Source organism: Lithobates pipiens, unplaced genomic scaffold (genome assembly GCF_037356315.1).
Source record: "Lithobates pipiens isolate NorthernLeopardFrog02 unplaced genomic scaffold, aLitPip1_a1.2 Scaffold_18, whole genome shotgun sequence".
NCBI classification, from domain to species: Eukaryota; Metazoa; Chordata; class Amphibia; order Anura; family Ranidae; genus Lithobates; species Lithobates pipiens.
Genome location: NW_027507758.1, coordinates 146121916 through 146136909, shown reverse-complemented (window position 1 = coordinate 146136909; position 14994 = coordinate 146121916). Strand labels below are relative to the sequence as shown.

Sequence of the window (14994 nt, the reverse complement as noted above, 5' to 3'; positions counted from 1 at the left end):
ACAGTTTATGGATATATATTTATTCTCTGTATTCCAAAGAGTGTTTTTTTTTATTTTGAACATGTGATCAGCAGAAAAGGACTCGAAGCTCCTCCTGCTTATGTTTCCCTGCAGACAGGCTGGGAAGGAGCTGGGTCATGTGACTGCTGTACATCAATTAGTAAAAAAAAAAAAAAAGTACTTAGTTTTTTTTTATTTTATGAAAATAATTACAGAGCCATCATCCACATATAGAAATAGAAGGGACAATGGTCATAGTGGGTGTTTATCATAATTTTAATTGAACAAGCTGACATTAGAAGCGGGTGGGTTACTGTGTACACCAATTTTAGTAAATAGCCTCCAAAGTCACCACGCGTCTTTCAACCCAGAAGACTGAGGACATCGAGTGGTGTAAAAACATTACGACAGGGGGGGGGGGGGGGGATCATCAAATGAAGTATTGCACACAGAGCAGCATTATTTTTTTAAAGCCCCAAGCACTACAGTGCCCTAAAATATGGGGGGGGGGGGTTCCAACAAACGCTAATTCAACAAAGGTAAAGCCCCATGCACACTATCAGATTTTCTGCTGACTTTTTTTTCCTTAAGATTTACCAAAACCATATAATATGAGATAAAACCTTGGGAGTTTCAATCTGTATGCAATCAGGCAGGCCCTTGCACTACATGGTTTTGGTAAATCTGAAGACAAAAATCAGCAGAAAATCTGATAGTGTGTGGGCTTTAGTCACTAAGTATTCAAGCTAAAACAAAGGAATAAAGCTCAATTTTTTTTTAGGTCCTAGCAATCGCACTCTCCCATCAAGTCATCTTTTGAGGCTCTCTTTATTCAGGTTCAGAAAAATAAGTCCATTTCACTGCGTCAGTACTTATGGAAGTTCTTTTGTAGCAGCAGATGACATAAGCATTATTGGAGGTACTTTAGGATGAGAATTTATCAAAAATAGATCTAGTAATCTGAAGAGAGATTCACATAAGAGTTTACCATTGTCGGAATATCAGCTATTTATGTGAACATGATCTATCCATTAACTGAGTAATACAACCACAACTGTTAATATGTACTCAAGTTAAACATGGCAGTAAAATATTTTAACAACTTAATGTACATTTCTCAAACATATCAGTTCAATCACGTATTTGGAGGACATTAGTCATGGGAGAAATAGGGGGCATCCACTGCAAGTACTGAAGTTATGACGTCTCTCAGGTTTTTGTTTAGTTGAGGTCTGCGACTCAAATACTGAAGCCAGGCAAATAGCATTTAAGCATCAGAACAGCAACGACAATTAGGAAGTTGTCTAATGACAGGTGTACTTTAGGAAAACACCTTCAATAAAATGAATAAATCCAGTTTAAACTTTTTTTCTCCCAAAAACAATTCTGTAAAATTTGTTATTTTAAACACTTTGAACCTATAAAACTGACAACTGAATAATACTATCATGTGTTCTTTCCAGAAGATCATCCAATCAGTATATTTTTAAACCCTTAACTAGTAAATTTTACCATTTTAATGTGAATTAACAAAAAGCGCAAGCGAGTTAAAATACAAACAGGGCAGTTTTTCATCGAATTGATAGTTTTGATAAAAGTTTTAATAAAGCATGTATGGTGTGCTAACAATAATGTAGGAATGGACTCGGTTTTATTAAGTTACTTCATACACTGTACCTTGTAACAAAATAAATGGATGCGAGTACATTTTCTAATTCTGGAAAAATTCACGATCAGGTTAATAAAAACAAAAAAGTCAGCATTTAATTAAAGAGTGCAGTTATGCACAGATATATATATAGATATAGTCTGTTTATATTTTTCATAAAAGCATTGTCAAGATTGGTCTGTGTGCATTAGACCAGTAATGAAATTTCAGTTTTTGGTACATCAGATAAAATATAATTATAATACATATTTTTTTTTACTATTATTTACATTCACAACATAAACAGGCCTCTGAAGGAGGCTCCATTGTACACGCTGCATTTCAGCAAGTACACGGTTACCAGGCCACTTGGCAAATATTGTCTACAGAAAAGAAAGAATTGCTGTTGAATCCATTTTCAGACTTCTTTTACAATTCCATCTGATGACTTGTTTAGTTCAATCCTTACAGATTTTTCTCCTGAAGAAGGAAAAAAGGTAGAAAATTGTGATTCTTAAACATGATTGTGTAGTAATAAGGGTATTAATTGTCATTTACAATTGAAAAAAATATTGGATCCCACCACCACTGCTGTAGTGAGCACTTTGCAAGCCAATGAGCTATATAATTGACATAAACCTTTAGGACCCATTTACAATGCCCCACACACTAAACTGCAGCGATTTAGTGTGCGACAGCTGTCTGTTCCAGCTGCAGGGAGCCATCTGTAGGGGCAGTGCGATAAGCTCCCCTGTTTTTATTTGAATATTATGTGAAGTGCACATTGGCACTTCATCAAAAAGGAGTGTGGTGCGTTGCTCTTGATGTGTGGTGCCATGCAGGGCACCACCCAGAGAGGTGTAATATTGTGCAGAGTTGCATATTATCACAACACTCTTTGAAATGCAGTGAAAATACTGCATTCTGATGTGAACATAGCACAGAAAATTCGTTTTGTGTGTCATTGCCGTTACCTAACTGCAAATAGCATTATAAAGGATGGAAAAGGATGCATCTCTCCACTCACAATATAAAACTAAAACACAGGCAAAAGTTTTGGCGTGAGTTTCCCCTTAAAAGAGAAGTGTGGCCAAAGATTTTTTCACAGTTCGTTCTGCACTCCTGTGACCCGCTGACGTTACTTAGCTGATCCAGGCTCTGGATCAATCTAACTTTATAGTTGAGATCCTCCCAGATGCCTGGACCAGCATCTGACTCAGCCTCTTAGCGAGCCGCCTCTGCCCCCTGCACAGAAGGGCGCTCCAGTGAGAGCCAGAGAAGCAGAGCAGAAAGACTGTCTCTGCTCAGAGCAGAGGGGAGAACTGAGCAGTCAGTGCTGTTTGATCGTGCAGTTCTCAATTTAGAAGCTACAGGGACAGATACAGTATTAGACCAATGCTGCATCCACCTAGGTGAGTATGAACCTTTTTTTTATAAACCCGAACTGCTCTTAAGATTTGAGTTGGATTCATAAAAAAACAAACAAAAAAACATACCACAACACGTGTCTGAATAATCCCCATCAGAAAAATGAGCAGCTTAAAATCTCCTAATGAAAATGCTGGCTGTCATGTTAAGCCTCTAACATTAAGGGCCCATTCATATGCAAGTGCACAGTTGTGTGTTTAATGAATTAAAGTGCATTGTATTAAGGTAGGTCATATTATGAACGGGCTACCAAAACACTGCAATGGATGAAAAAACACAGTACATGACCCATTTTAGGCAACACAGCGTACTATAAAACATGGTCTGTGCATTGTGTAAACATTGCTGAAATGCAAAATGTGTAAATGGACCGTGAAATTCCAGCTGAATGTTAAAAAACATGCAACTTGACCTGTTCAGTTGTACATCCTTAATCTGACATTCGCTCTGCCATCTAAGAACACATTCAGTAATAATAAACACAATGCTACTAGCATGCTTATTGTGAACCAGAAATTCTCAGTTTTAGTGGGTAGTACATTTAGTGGTTCCCAAATAACAGCACCAAGAATATGTTTCAGGTCCCATTATAGCCTATTGTGTGTGTTGGGCCACATAAATGTAAAACGATCAAGGATCGGTGAGTTGCACCAACACGACACTACACAGTAGAACATGCCAGGCACACTCTCACCCCCCCTTCACCCCCCGATCACCCCCCCAATCACCCCTGCCCCCCCAGTCACAGTGACACCAATTGCATTTTTTATTTTATTTTTGCATTGGTGTCATTTGTGACTGTAATAACTGTTAGGGCAGTTAGGGTTAGCCCCCTTTAGTTCTAAGGTACCCCCCTAACCCCCCCATAAAGGTTTAACCCCGTGATCACCCCCCGTCGCCAGTGTCACTAAGGCTGGGTTCACATTGCAGCGGTTTATGAGAACGAATGTGATTCACACCGCACTGCAGTGCAAATCACATCCGATCTCTGTGCGATTCGAGTTCAGCCATACAGATAGTATGGCTGAATTCGCCTCGCACCCGCCGCAAACTCGCACGGGACCCTTTTTTTGGTCCACAGCAGAATCGGATCGCATGGGTGTTCACACCATGCGATCTGAGTTTGCAGATCGCACTGCGATATGCGAATTGATCTGGGGGTGTCATTAACATTTCACTGACACTCCCAGCAGTTCGCATAGGGCAGTGTGAACTGCCGCCGGGAGGCATGCGATGCGGGAACCCGCCGCGGATTCGTGGCGTTCCCGCATCGCTCCAGTGTGAACCCAGCCTAATAAGCGATCGTTTTTCTGATCGCTGTATTAGTGTCACAGGTGACGCTAGTTAGGCAGGTAGGTATTTAGGTTCGCCGCAGCTTTTTATAGCGCCAGGGACCCCCATATACTACCGCATAAAGCCCCCTAGTTAACCCTTTCAACAGTGATCACCATATAACTGTTACAGGTGACGCTGGTTGGTTAGTTATTTTTTTATAGTTTCAGGGCACCCGCCATTTATTACCTAATAAAGGTTTAACCCCCTGATCACCCGGCGGGTGATATAGGTTTGAGGGTCAGATAAGGTCTGCGTCACCCCAGGCAGCGTCAGGTTAGTGCCAGTATCGCTAACACCCACGAACAAAGCATACACCTCCCTTAGTAATATAGTATCTGATCAGATCTATATTAGCGTCGCCAGCAGTTTAGGTTTCCCAAAACGCATTGTTAGCGGGATCAGCCCAGATACCTGCTAGCACCTGCGTTTAGCCCCTCCGCCAAGCCCAGACCAGCCCACCCAAGTGCAGTATCGATCGATCACTGTCACTTACAAAACACAACGCACATAACTGCAGCGTTTGCAGAGTCAGGCCTGATCCCTGCGATCGCTAACAGTTTTTCTTGTAGCGTTTTGATACAGTCGCTGACAGCCTAGGTGCTTTTTTACCTGTGAGTCTCACTAGTGTACCCCTAAATTTAGGGGTGTCTACTTTCCAAAATGGGGTCATTTGGGGGGGGGTTTGTGCCATCTTGGCATTTTATGGCCTTCAAAACTGTAATAGGTAGTGAGGAGTGAAGTCAAAAATTTACGCCCTTAGAAAGCCTAAAGGCGGTGCTTGGTTTTCGGGGCCCCGTACGCGGCTAGGCTCCCAAAAAGTCCCACATATGTGGTATCCCCGTACTCAGGAGAAGCAGCAGAACTTATTTTGGGGTGTCATTTCACATATGCCCATAGCATGTGTGAGCAATATATCATTTAGTGACAACTTTGTGAAAAAAATAAATAAATAAATAAAAGTTTGTAATTTTCCCGAAACTTGTGCCAAATATAAAATATTCCATGGACTCAACATGCCTCTCAGCAAATAGCTTGGGGTGTCTACTTTCTAACATGGGGTCATTTGTGGGGGTTTTGTGCCATCTTGGCATTTTATGGCCTTCAAAACTGTGATAGGTAGTGAGGAGTGAAATTACAAATGTATGCCCTTAGAAATCCTGAAGGCGGTGCTTGGCTTTCGGGGCCCCGTACGCGGCTAGGCTTCCAAAAAGTCGACCACATGTGGTATCCCCATACTCAGGAGAAGCAGCAGAATGTATTTTGGGGTACAATTCCACATATAACCATGGCATGTGTGAGCAATATATCATTTAGTGACAACTTTGTGTAAAAAAACAAAAAAATTGTTTTTGTCATTATTCAATCGCTTGAGGCAAAAAAATAAAATATTCAATGGGCTCAACATGCCTCTTATCAATTTCCTTAGGGTATCTACTTTCCAAAATGGGGTCATTTGGGGGGGTTTTGTACTGCCCTGCCATTTTAGCACCTCAAGAAATGAGATAGGCAGTCATAAACTAAAAGCTGCGTAAATTCCAGAAAACTTACCTTAGTTTGTAGATGTGAAAACTTTTGCGCAACCCAATAAATATACAGTTATTGACTTTTTTTTTACCAAAGACATGTGGCTGAATACATTTTGGCCTAAATGTATGACTAAAATTGAGTTTATTGGATTTTTATAATAACAAAAAGTAGAAAATATCATTTTTTTTCAAAATTTGCGGTCTTTTTACGTTTATATGGCAAAAAATAAAAATCGCAGAGTCAGTCAAATACCTTTAAAAGAAAGCTCTATTTGTGGGAAAAAAAGGACGCAAATTTTGTTTGGGTACAACATTGCATGACCGCGCAATTACCAGTTAAAGCAGCGCAGTGCCAAATTGTAAAAAGACCTCTGGTCATTTACCAGCAAAATGGTCCGGTCTGAAAGTGGTTAAATTGCATGACAAGTCATACTCTATTGTCTGCATTGGAAGTGGTCAAATTGGAGCAACTGCCTGAGTCAGAGGCTGTGACAACAGCCCACCAGAGGAAGCTTAGCTTTGTATTCAGTGCTAGAACATATCATCGCTTTCTCTCAATGGCTGAGCGCCGCTGTGATAGACTATTGTGTTCTGGGTATGAGACAGACGTCTCGGCTCCAACCCGGAACACAGTACAATATGCTATATGTAGCCTTAGCTACAGTAGATATAGAAACTAATCACCCCCTTTAAAATAAACCGTGTGTTTTCATTTCAGGCTGCAATTTTCTTTTATCCAGCTGCATTTATGGAATCACTGAGTTGGAAAAAGTATCACCCCCTTGTGTCAGTATTTTGTTGAACCACCTTTTGCTTAATTACAGCCTTTAGTCTGTTGGGATCTGTCTCTACTAACTTTGCACATCTAGACTTTGCAATATTTGCCCACTCTTCTTTGTAGAACTGCTCATGTTCGGTTCAGTTTGCTGGTAAGAGTTTGTGGACTGCAGTCTTCAAAGTCATTCCACAGATGATTTTCAGTGGGGTTTAAGTTTACCCTTTTTCCCCATTGACAACTTTCTGGCAGAGGGCAGAAGATTTTTCTCAAATCGTTTTGAAAATGTTTTTTTGCCCCATCCATTCTTACTTCTATCCTGACAAGTGCTTCAATCCCTGTTGCAGAAAAACACCCCCCATAACAGAATATTACCACCTCCACGCTTTACTGTAGGAATGGTGTTATTTGGATGGTGAGCTGTACTGGATTTCCACCAGACATATCATTTGATGTTGAGGCCAAATAATTAAATTTTAGTCTAATCTGACCGCAACACATTTTTCCATGTGGCCTCAGAATCTTCAAGGTGCATTTTGGCAATGCTCCGTTGTGACTGCATGTTACCTTTTTTGACTTTTCATGCAATCCTCCCATACAAGCCACATTTGCGGAGAATTCGATATTGTTGTCACATGCATACAATGACTATTCTTTGTCATAAATTCCTACAACTGCTTCAGAGTTGCTGTAGGCCTCTTGTTAGTCTCTCTGACCAGTTTCCTCTTGGCTCTTTCATCCAGTTTGGAGCGATGTCCTGATCCAGGGAGGGTCTGTGTTGTACCAAATACCCTCAACCATCAAACCAGCCACCCATAGTTTGTTTGCTTCAGTTGCACTACTAGGGACTGAAATTCTCCAGGAAAGCTATTTTCATACTAAGCTAGTCAAAATGACCACAGCTGCACGTAGTGAAGGTCAAATGGTTTTGTATGCAATTGAGAAGTTGATTAGCTACACCTGATTGAGTTTACATGCACATTTTTGCCAACACCAGGGATTGTTTTTTTTTGTTTTGTTTTCTTCTGACATGTTGGCATTATATCTTTCAGTTGTTGTTATAAGTTGCACTTTGAGTAAATATAGCTGGAAAAAACAAAAACTGTAATTTCAGGCTGCAAAGCAAGAAAATGTGATTTGAAAAGGGGGGCGTTTATTTTCTATACCCATTGTACATTCAGTTTTTACAGCACATCCAGCAGCCTCACATAGAGAGAGGGGCAGATCATTTGTGTCAGCTTGGCCTGTAAACTAAGTGTATAAAAAGTAGGAGTTCAGCTTTAAGCAACTTGAAAGAAATTACCTGTTGTTAGATACTTTTCTTTAGCTCGAGCTCTTTCATCCGCATCAAAATACCACACAGTTATTGCGTACCTAGAGTGAAAAAAAAAAATACAATTTGATGTGTGTTTACAGGGACAGGTAAATATCAACTATGTTTATGGATATTTAAATCGCAAATATACACAATTCTGTATTTAATTGCAGATCAGATATCTTTACTTTACAGAACTGCAAAAACCCAGGACATGGTCAAAAGAAAGCTCTATTTCCACAAGAAAAAATTATATCAGTGTTGACATGGAAATTTATAGATAGTCAACTCCTATCCTCATATTGATTAGTGGTTCCACATTAATAACAACTACTACAGTAGGGAACAAACACCAAAGATACACTCCGCATCTTTCCACATAACGGTTCTGCTTTATTATGATACAATTGAAGGTTTTTATACACATGATTACATAGGTATCACATTAATATTACAATTGTACTTGCATGGTAATAAGGGGCCTAACATAGGCAGGCTAATTCTAATCAGGACTTGAAAGAATGAAAACATGTACAGAAAACATTATTAGTGCCATGTGCACAGTGAGGGAAGTGTGCAACACATACACAATAGAATACAATTATATACAGAACTTACAAATGTCGTTTACAGTGTAATTTGTGTACAGTGTTGCATGACTGAGCAATTGCTCTTAAAAAATCTAAAGACAGCCACCGCGCATGCGCCGTGGATAGCGGTGCGTAGGCGCACTGAGCATGCCTCTGCTAACGGCAATATGTCATTAGTGGCGGCTCCCATGCGGGAGTGATGTCATCACTGCTCCGGTGCTGTGAGTGGCGATACCCGGAAGAAGATGGACGCTCCGCGCTACAGGGGACATCAGTGACACCGCTGGCTCCTGTATCAGGTAAGTGACACATAATGGGCTACTATACGATGCATAGTAGCCCATTATGCTTTACCTTTGCAGGGAGACAAAGAGGAATTAAATTAGACCAGTGCTGAATAGAAAAAAAAATGCCCTGGTGATGTAGAGGGTAAAACCTTCTGGAGTGCAAGTGGCTAAACAGTATTTATTACTACTACTGGTACTATAAAATTGTCAATGTGGTTCTATAGAATTGTCAATATATGCAGCAATATATGCAGCACTTAACATATTTGTGCAAAGCAGCCAAAATGTTTGGAACAAAAATGCAGACACGCAGGTGTCTCCAAGACTGTCCCAGCAGCCCTAAATTTCGTGGTGGTCCAATAGGTAAAATTAAAAAGTTCTTGGTTTAAACTTTCAGGCCCCTTTCACACTGGGGCGATTTTCAGGCGCTACAGTGCTAAAAATAGCATCTGTATAGCGCCTGAAAAAAAACTGCACCTTTCACTCCAGTGTGAAAGCCGGAGGGCTTTCACATTAGAGCGGTGCGCTAGCGGGATGGTGAAAAAAGTCCTGATAGCAGTATCTTTGGAGCAGGGAAGGAGCGGTGTATACACCGCTCCTACCCATTGAAATCAATAGGGCAGCGCGGCTATACTGCCGTCAAAGCTTTGCGGGCGGTTTTAACCCTTTTTCGGCCACTAGCAGGGGTTAAAACCACCCCACTAGCGGCCGCATACTGCCGCTAAGACGATGGTAAAGCGCCACTAACTCATGCAGATCCTGCACTGTCAATTGTGTATGTAATGGGACCTGGCAGGACTGCAGCAGGAAAGCTTGGTATATAGGAGCACCAGATTTACTTTAATTTGAGAATTTTTTTTTTTAAATCATACTGAAATAAACATCATTGATAACTTCCAATTAGGAGTTTGTTTGTACAACAGATATACATTTAGGGGCTACAGATAAGATAGATCTGAATCAGGGGGTATTTTATCCACTTGCCTACTGGGCACTTTTGACCCCTTTCTGCCCAGGCCAATTTTTTAGCTGTAGCACTTTGAATGACAATAGCGCGGTCATGCAATGATGTACCCAAACTAAATTTTTGTAATATTTTTTTTAAGACAGATGGAGCTTTCTTTTGGTGATATTTAATCAACACTGGGTTTTTTTATTTTTTGCTAAACAAATGAAGGAGGGAAAAAAAGTGCTCTCGCCGGCCCTTCATTTGACAATACGGTGGGCAGGAAGCAGTTAAAAAGACTGGCTGCTTTAATCATTTCGTAACCGGGCCATTCTTTTCAGCCGGAAATTCTCTTTCTTGCAAAAGGGATTTGAGTTGGCTAATTAGCAACTCGATCACTTCTGTGGGTGGAAAAAATGGGTCCCATCCCACCGTGCTTACACGCAAATGTGAACGCATATGTTACTTCTGCACGCAGCTGTAAACGGTAATCACACCACACATGTAAAGTATTGTTGCATTAACTTTTTGTTTAAAATTTATGAAATGTGCAATTCAGATGCGTTCCCACAGAAGGCAACGAGCCTGGAATTCGCATTTGAATCACACCCCAGTGCTCAAAAACTGCAGAGGACTCTTCAAATGTGCAGCAAAATCACACTGCTGTTGCACCGTATTTATGTGAAATGGCTCCATAGAAAGTCGGTTTGGTTCACATGTCATACGAATCAGATGCTAACTAGAGTCGAGTACACTTTACCTTGTAGCAAAGGCAGGTTGAACTTCATGAGGGTTTCGACGATCAGACCAAAAAAACAATAGTCTGTCAAATTTTGGTTCAATATCAGCAAACTGAGATTTGCCTTCAGGGAATATTCTTAGAACTCCACCATTTTCCTGCATAAAAGTAAAAAGATGTCAATATACACTGGTAAAAAAAACAACCACTTCACCTCCCCCACCCATCGTCCAAGCTTTTCTAGTTCCTACAGCCTTTTCACAGCAAGGGCATGATCGCATATTGCTGCATTTTCCCTTACGATGATTTTTGCATACAAAAAAAAAAAAAAAACAACAATCAAGAACAGGAGCTCAGACGCATGGGCAAATACTAGTAAATAATTGTGTGTTTGGTGTATGCATTCTGGCATTCATTTATTCTGGCTATTAGAATGTATTAACATAAAAGCGTCTAGCGTTAATGTGCGCTTAAGGTTTTTCAAGCCCAAACTCTCCTCTAGAATGTTAATGACTACATGTGTAAGGACATGGAGGGTCATTGAGAGGCGAAAAGAACCCTTACCTGTAAAACAGAGGTGCGTGAAGCAAGTAAGTATTTTTTAGGGGATACTGCACTTGCACATTCCCCACACTTATAAATTATATATCTGGTTTCTTAACCACTTCCCACCCAGCCTGATGTCCTGTCCTGTCAGAAAGTGCTGATGGTGTGGTTCATTTGATCACATGGTACAGACAGAGTCAATCACAGAGCCCACCTGGACCTCATGATTAGCTTTGACCAATCACAGCTAATCACAACAAACTGAATGATAAGTTTCATTCTGTAAAAGGCTGGCTTATACATTGCTATAAGCCAGCATTTTACAGTGCAATATAGCAATGTAATTCACTGCTATAAGCAAACAATGTGTAGTAAAAAAATAAATAAATAAATAAATATCCCACACCATCCTGATCACTTGACCAGAGTAGTACAATGGTAACATTATATTGCTCTGACCACAGTGTGTTAAACAGAAAATAAAAAATTATAACTTTTTCATACTTTCACCAGTCCCTGATCACCACCACACCAGTTATGTGACGACTCTGTACTGCACTGGTGACCATATGTAAAAAAAAAAAAGGAAAAGTGATTTTATTTTTATTTCTTCATTTTCTAAGAAATTACAAAAAAAAAGAATGCCATGTCCCTTGCTAAATACGTTGGACGGTCTACTTTCCCAAAAAGGAGTCATTTGGGGGTATTTGTACTGTCCTGACATTTTAGGGCATCAAGAAGTAGGTTGTCGGTACATCAGGATTGGTCAATTTTCAGATATTCAGACATTACAAAAATGGAAAAGGATATAAAAGGATATCCAAAGCCTTGAATATGCCAGTCAGTATTGTTTAATAACTTATTAAGAAGTGGAAAATTTGGGGATCTCTTGATACCAAGCCAAGGTCAGGTAGATCAAGAAAGATTTCAGACACAACTGCCACAGGAACTGTTCGGGAGACAAAGAAAAGCCCACAGGTAACCTCAAGAGAAATACAGACTGCTCTGGAAAAAGATGGTGTGGTTGTTTTTAAGGAGCACAATACGATGATACTTGTACAAAAAAGAGCTGTATGGTCAAGTTTCCAGAAGGAATCCATTACTGTACAAGTTCTACAAAAAAAAAGCCTGGTAACAATATGCCCAACACTTTGGCATTGGCGCAATAAAGGCTTCCTTCTGGCAGCTCAACCATGCAGCTCTTTTTTGTTCAAGTACTGTTGAACAACCACACCGTCTTTTTGGAGAGCAGCCTGTATTTCTCCTGCGGTTACTTGAGGCTTTTTCTTTGTATCCTGAGCAATTCTTCCCCACCAGTTGTGGCTGCAGTCTTTCTTGGTTTACCCGACCTTGGCTTGGTATCAAAAGAGCCCCTAATTTTTCACTTCTTAATAAGTGATTAACACTACTGACTGGCATATTATTCAAGGCTTTGGATATCTTTTGATATCCTTTTCCATCTTTGTAAAGTTTCATTACCTTGTTTTGCAGGTCTTTTGACTGTTCTTTTCTACCACCTCATGGCTCAGTGACTAGCCTGCTTAGTGCATCCATGACTAATGAGCTAAGAAACTCATTGACTATTTATACACAGACACTAATTGTGATTTAAAAAGCCACAAATGTGTGAAATTACCTTTAATTACCATTTAACCTATGTGTGTGCCACCTTCTGTGTCTGACCAAGGCAAAAACATTTCATGGTATGTACATTTTTGATCAGGGCCATTTGGGTGATTTTGGTTATCATTATGATTTAAAAAAGGAAACAAAATACTATGTGATCATAAATGGCTTTTTACGATTGCTATCTTTAAATAAAAGACAGGTTTTTTGGCATGATCCGTCATATTTTCAATATTAATGCAAACATTTCACAATTTCTGCCAGGGTATGAAAACTTTTGAGCACAACTCTACATACCATAGTTTGTGGACTCTTAACTTTCCTACAGACTAAATAATATACACCGATTTGGGTTATTTTCAAAGAAATAAAACTGAATACATTTTGGGTTAAATTTATAAAGAACAAAAACGCAACTATTTGCTAAATTTTATAACAGAAACAAAGAAAAACATGTTTTCCAAATATTGGAATTTGAAAAATGCACCAAGATAGGAGATGGAGTATATAAGTAAATTTTCTAGCAAAAAAAACAAAACTGATTTACACATGTATACAAAAAGGGCCAGAAAATGCCTGGTCTTCAAGTGGTTAAAGGTGGTAACCACACTTTTTTATAAAGAAAACTGCACTGCCATAATCACTATATTTCTAATGCTTATTCTTTAAAATGATAGTAAAGTCTCTTTTTTTTTACATTAAAAATAACCAACAAGGCTATACTTACCTGCTATATATAGTATTTTTTACCAGTATTTTTGCACAGGCCACCCCTGATCCTCTTCTTCTCGGGTCCCCCTCTACTGTTGAGTGCCCCCACAGCAAGCAGCTTGCTATACACCAGAGCCGAGCCACAGCTCCCTGTGTCCATTCAGACATGGAGCCGCAGCCCAACCTCGCCCCCCATCTCTCCTGGATTAGCTGACTGAAGGGGAGGTGTGGCAGCCAGTCTTCTAGTATAGGGGAACAGGGCAAGCCTGTGGCAGCAAGAATCCGTGATTGTGGCAACATTGGAGCATGCCTATGAAATGCACATCGGCATGGATGCCTGTAGTCTCCCATTGTTAAGCCCCATACACACTATTAGATTTTCAACTGATTTGTTCCTTAAGATTTACCAAAACCATATAATATAAGGTCAAGCCTTAGGAGTTTCAATTTGTATGCAATCAGGCAGGCCGTTGCATTACATGGTTTTGGTAAATCTGAAGGAAAAAATCTGCAGAAAATTTGATAGTGTGTATGGGGCTTTAGTGTGTCTTTGCGTGATAAAATGGGAAAACGATTGGGAAACCATGACAGAACATTGTCACCATATAGCAGAAAGTGCCTGAGTAAGGATCTTCAGAGCAGAATCACCAGGTCTTTTTTATGAATGCAATATAATGAAAGGTCCTTTCAAACAAGTAAGGAACAGACCAAAAAAATTAAAATAAAAAAACTACTATGAAAAGTGCAATGCCACATACCTTTGCATCCCAGTTTTTATTCAGATAGTATATACAAGTGACACATCTTCCATCTCCATTAGGATTGTCAACATGTCGTACATATCCTGTCCCTTTGCCAGGGTAACACGCCACCATTGCCTTTAAAAAAATAAAATAAAAAATAAAAACTTATATATAGAGATCAAATTAGAATACCAGTCAGTGATGGCGAAAAAAACTTCTGATCAATGTCAAACATCAATAACATTTTAAAGGAAATTTTAGATGCTAGATATATAGAGCACTGCGCAGGAGCATGAAGACTGCCGGAGTCTAGCTCTTCAGTGTACACCGATACGGGGCAGCTTTTACAGTTTATACTGTACACATAATAAAAAATAAAAATAAAAAAAAGGCTTTGAAAGACTTTTAATTCACAATTTTGACCATTTTCCTTGGGTTTATACTCCAGTCTGTGTCTACAATGAGAAGCCATGCGACAGCTCTGAAAAAAAGCCACGTTTTGAGCGAAGCGATGTAAACAGCCTGTCCTACGTATGACTTGTTAAGCATAGGCTTCAGGGCAAGATGTGAATGAAGGCTAAAGCAGCTACAGGTTTACAAATCACAGGGGTGACATAGCAATAGCCAACACTGAATAGTATGTATAGGCAATGAAGCTGGCAATTATTAGACAGCTCACATGATTTTCAATACCACAGCCAAAATGTATAATCTAGCCACTTGGAACACATTGCTTTCTTATTTTGGTACAGCAAGGCAATCTTTTATAGCACAGCCAT

General features: G+C 39.8%; 1 protein-coding gene across 1 annotated transcript in view; it reads right to left on the bottom strand.

The window, feature by feature from the left end:
- Window positions 1-258: 258 nt before the first annotated feature.
- Window positions 259-14994, bottom strand: part of EGLN1 (egl-9 family hypoxia inducible factor 1) — a 36782-nt gene continuing 22046 nt past the window's right edge. The window contains exons 2-5 of the mRNA XM_077486230.1: window positions 14231-14350; window positions 10611-10747; window positions 8016-8086; window positions 259-2128 (exon numbers count right to left, since the gene is read on the bottom strand). Coding sequence (XP_077342356.1) covers window positions 2067-2128; window positions 8016-8086; window positions 10611-10747; window positions 14231-14350 — 390 coding nt within the window. The 3' untranslated portion in view covers window positions 259-2066. The remainder of the gene's footprint in view (window positions 2129-8015; window positions 8087-10610; window positions 10748-14230; window positions 14351-14994) is intronic.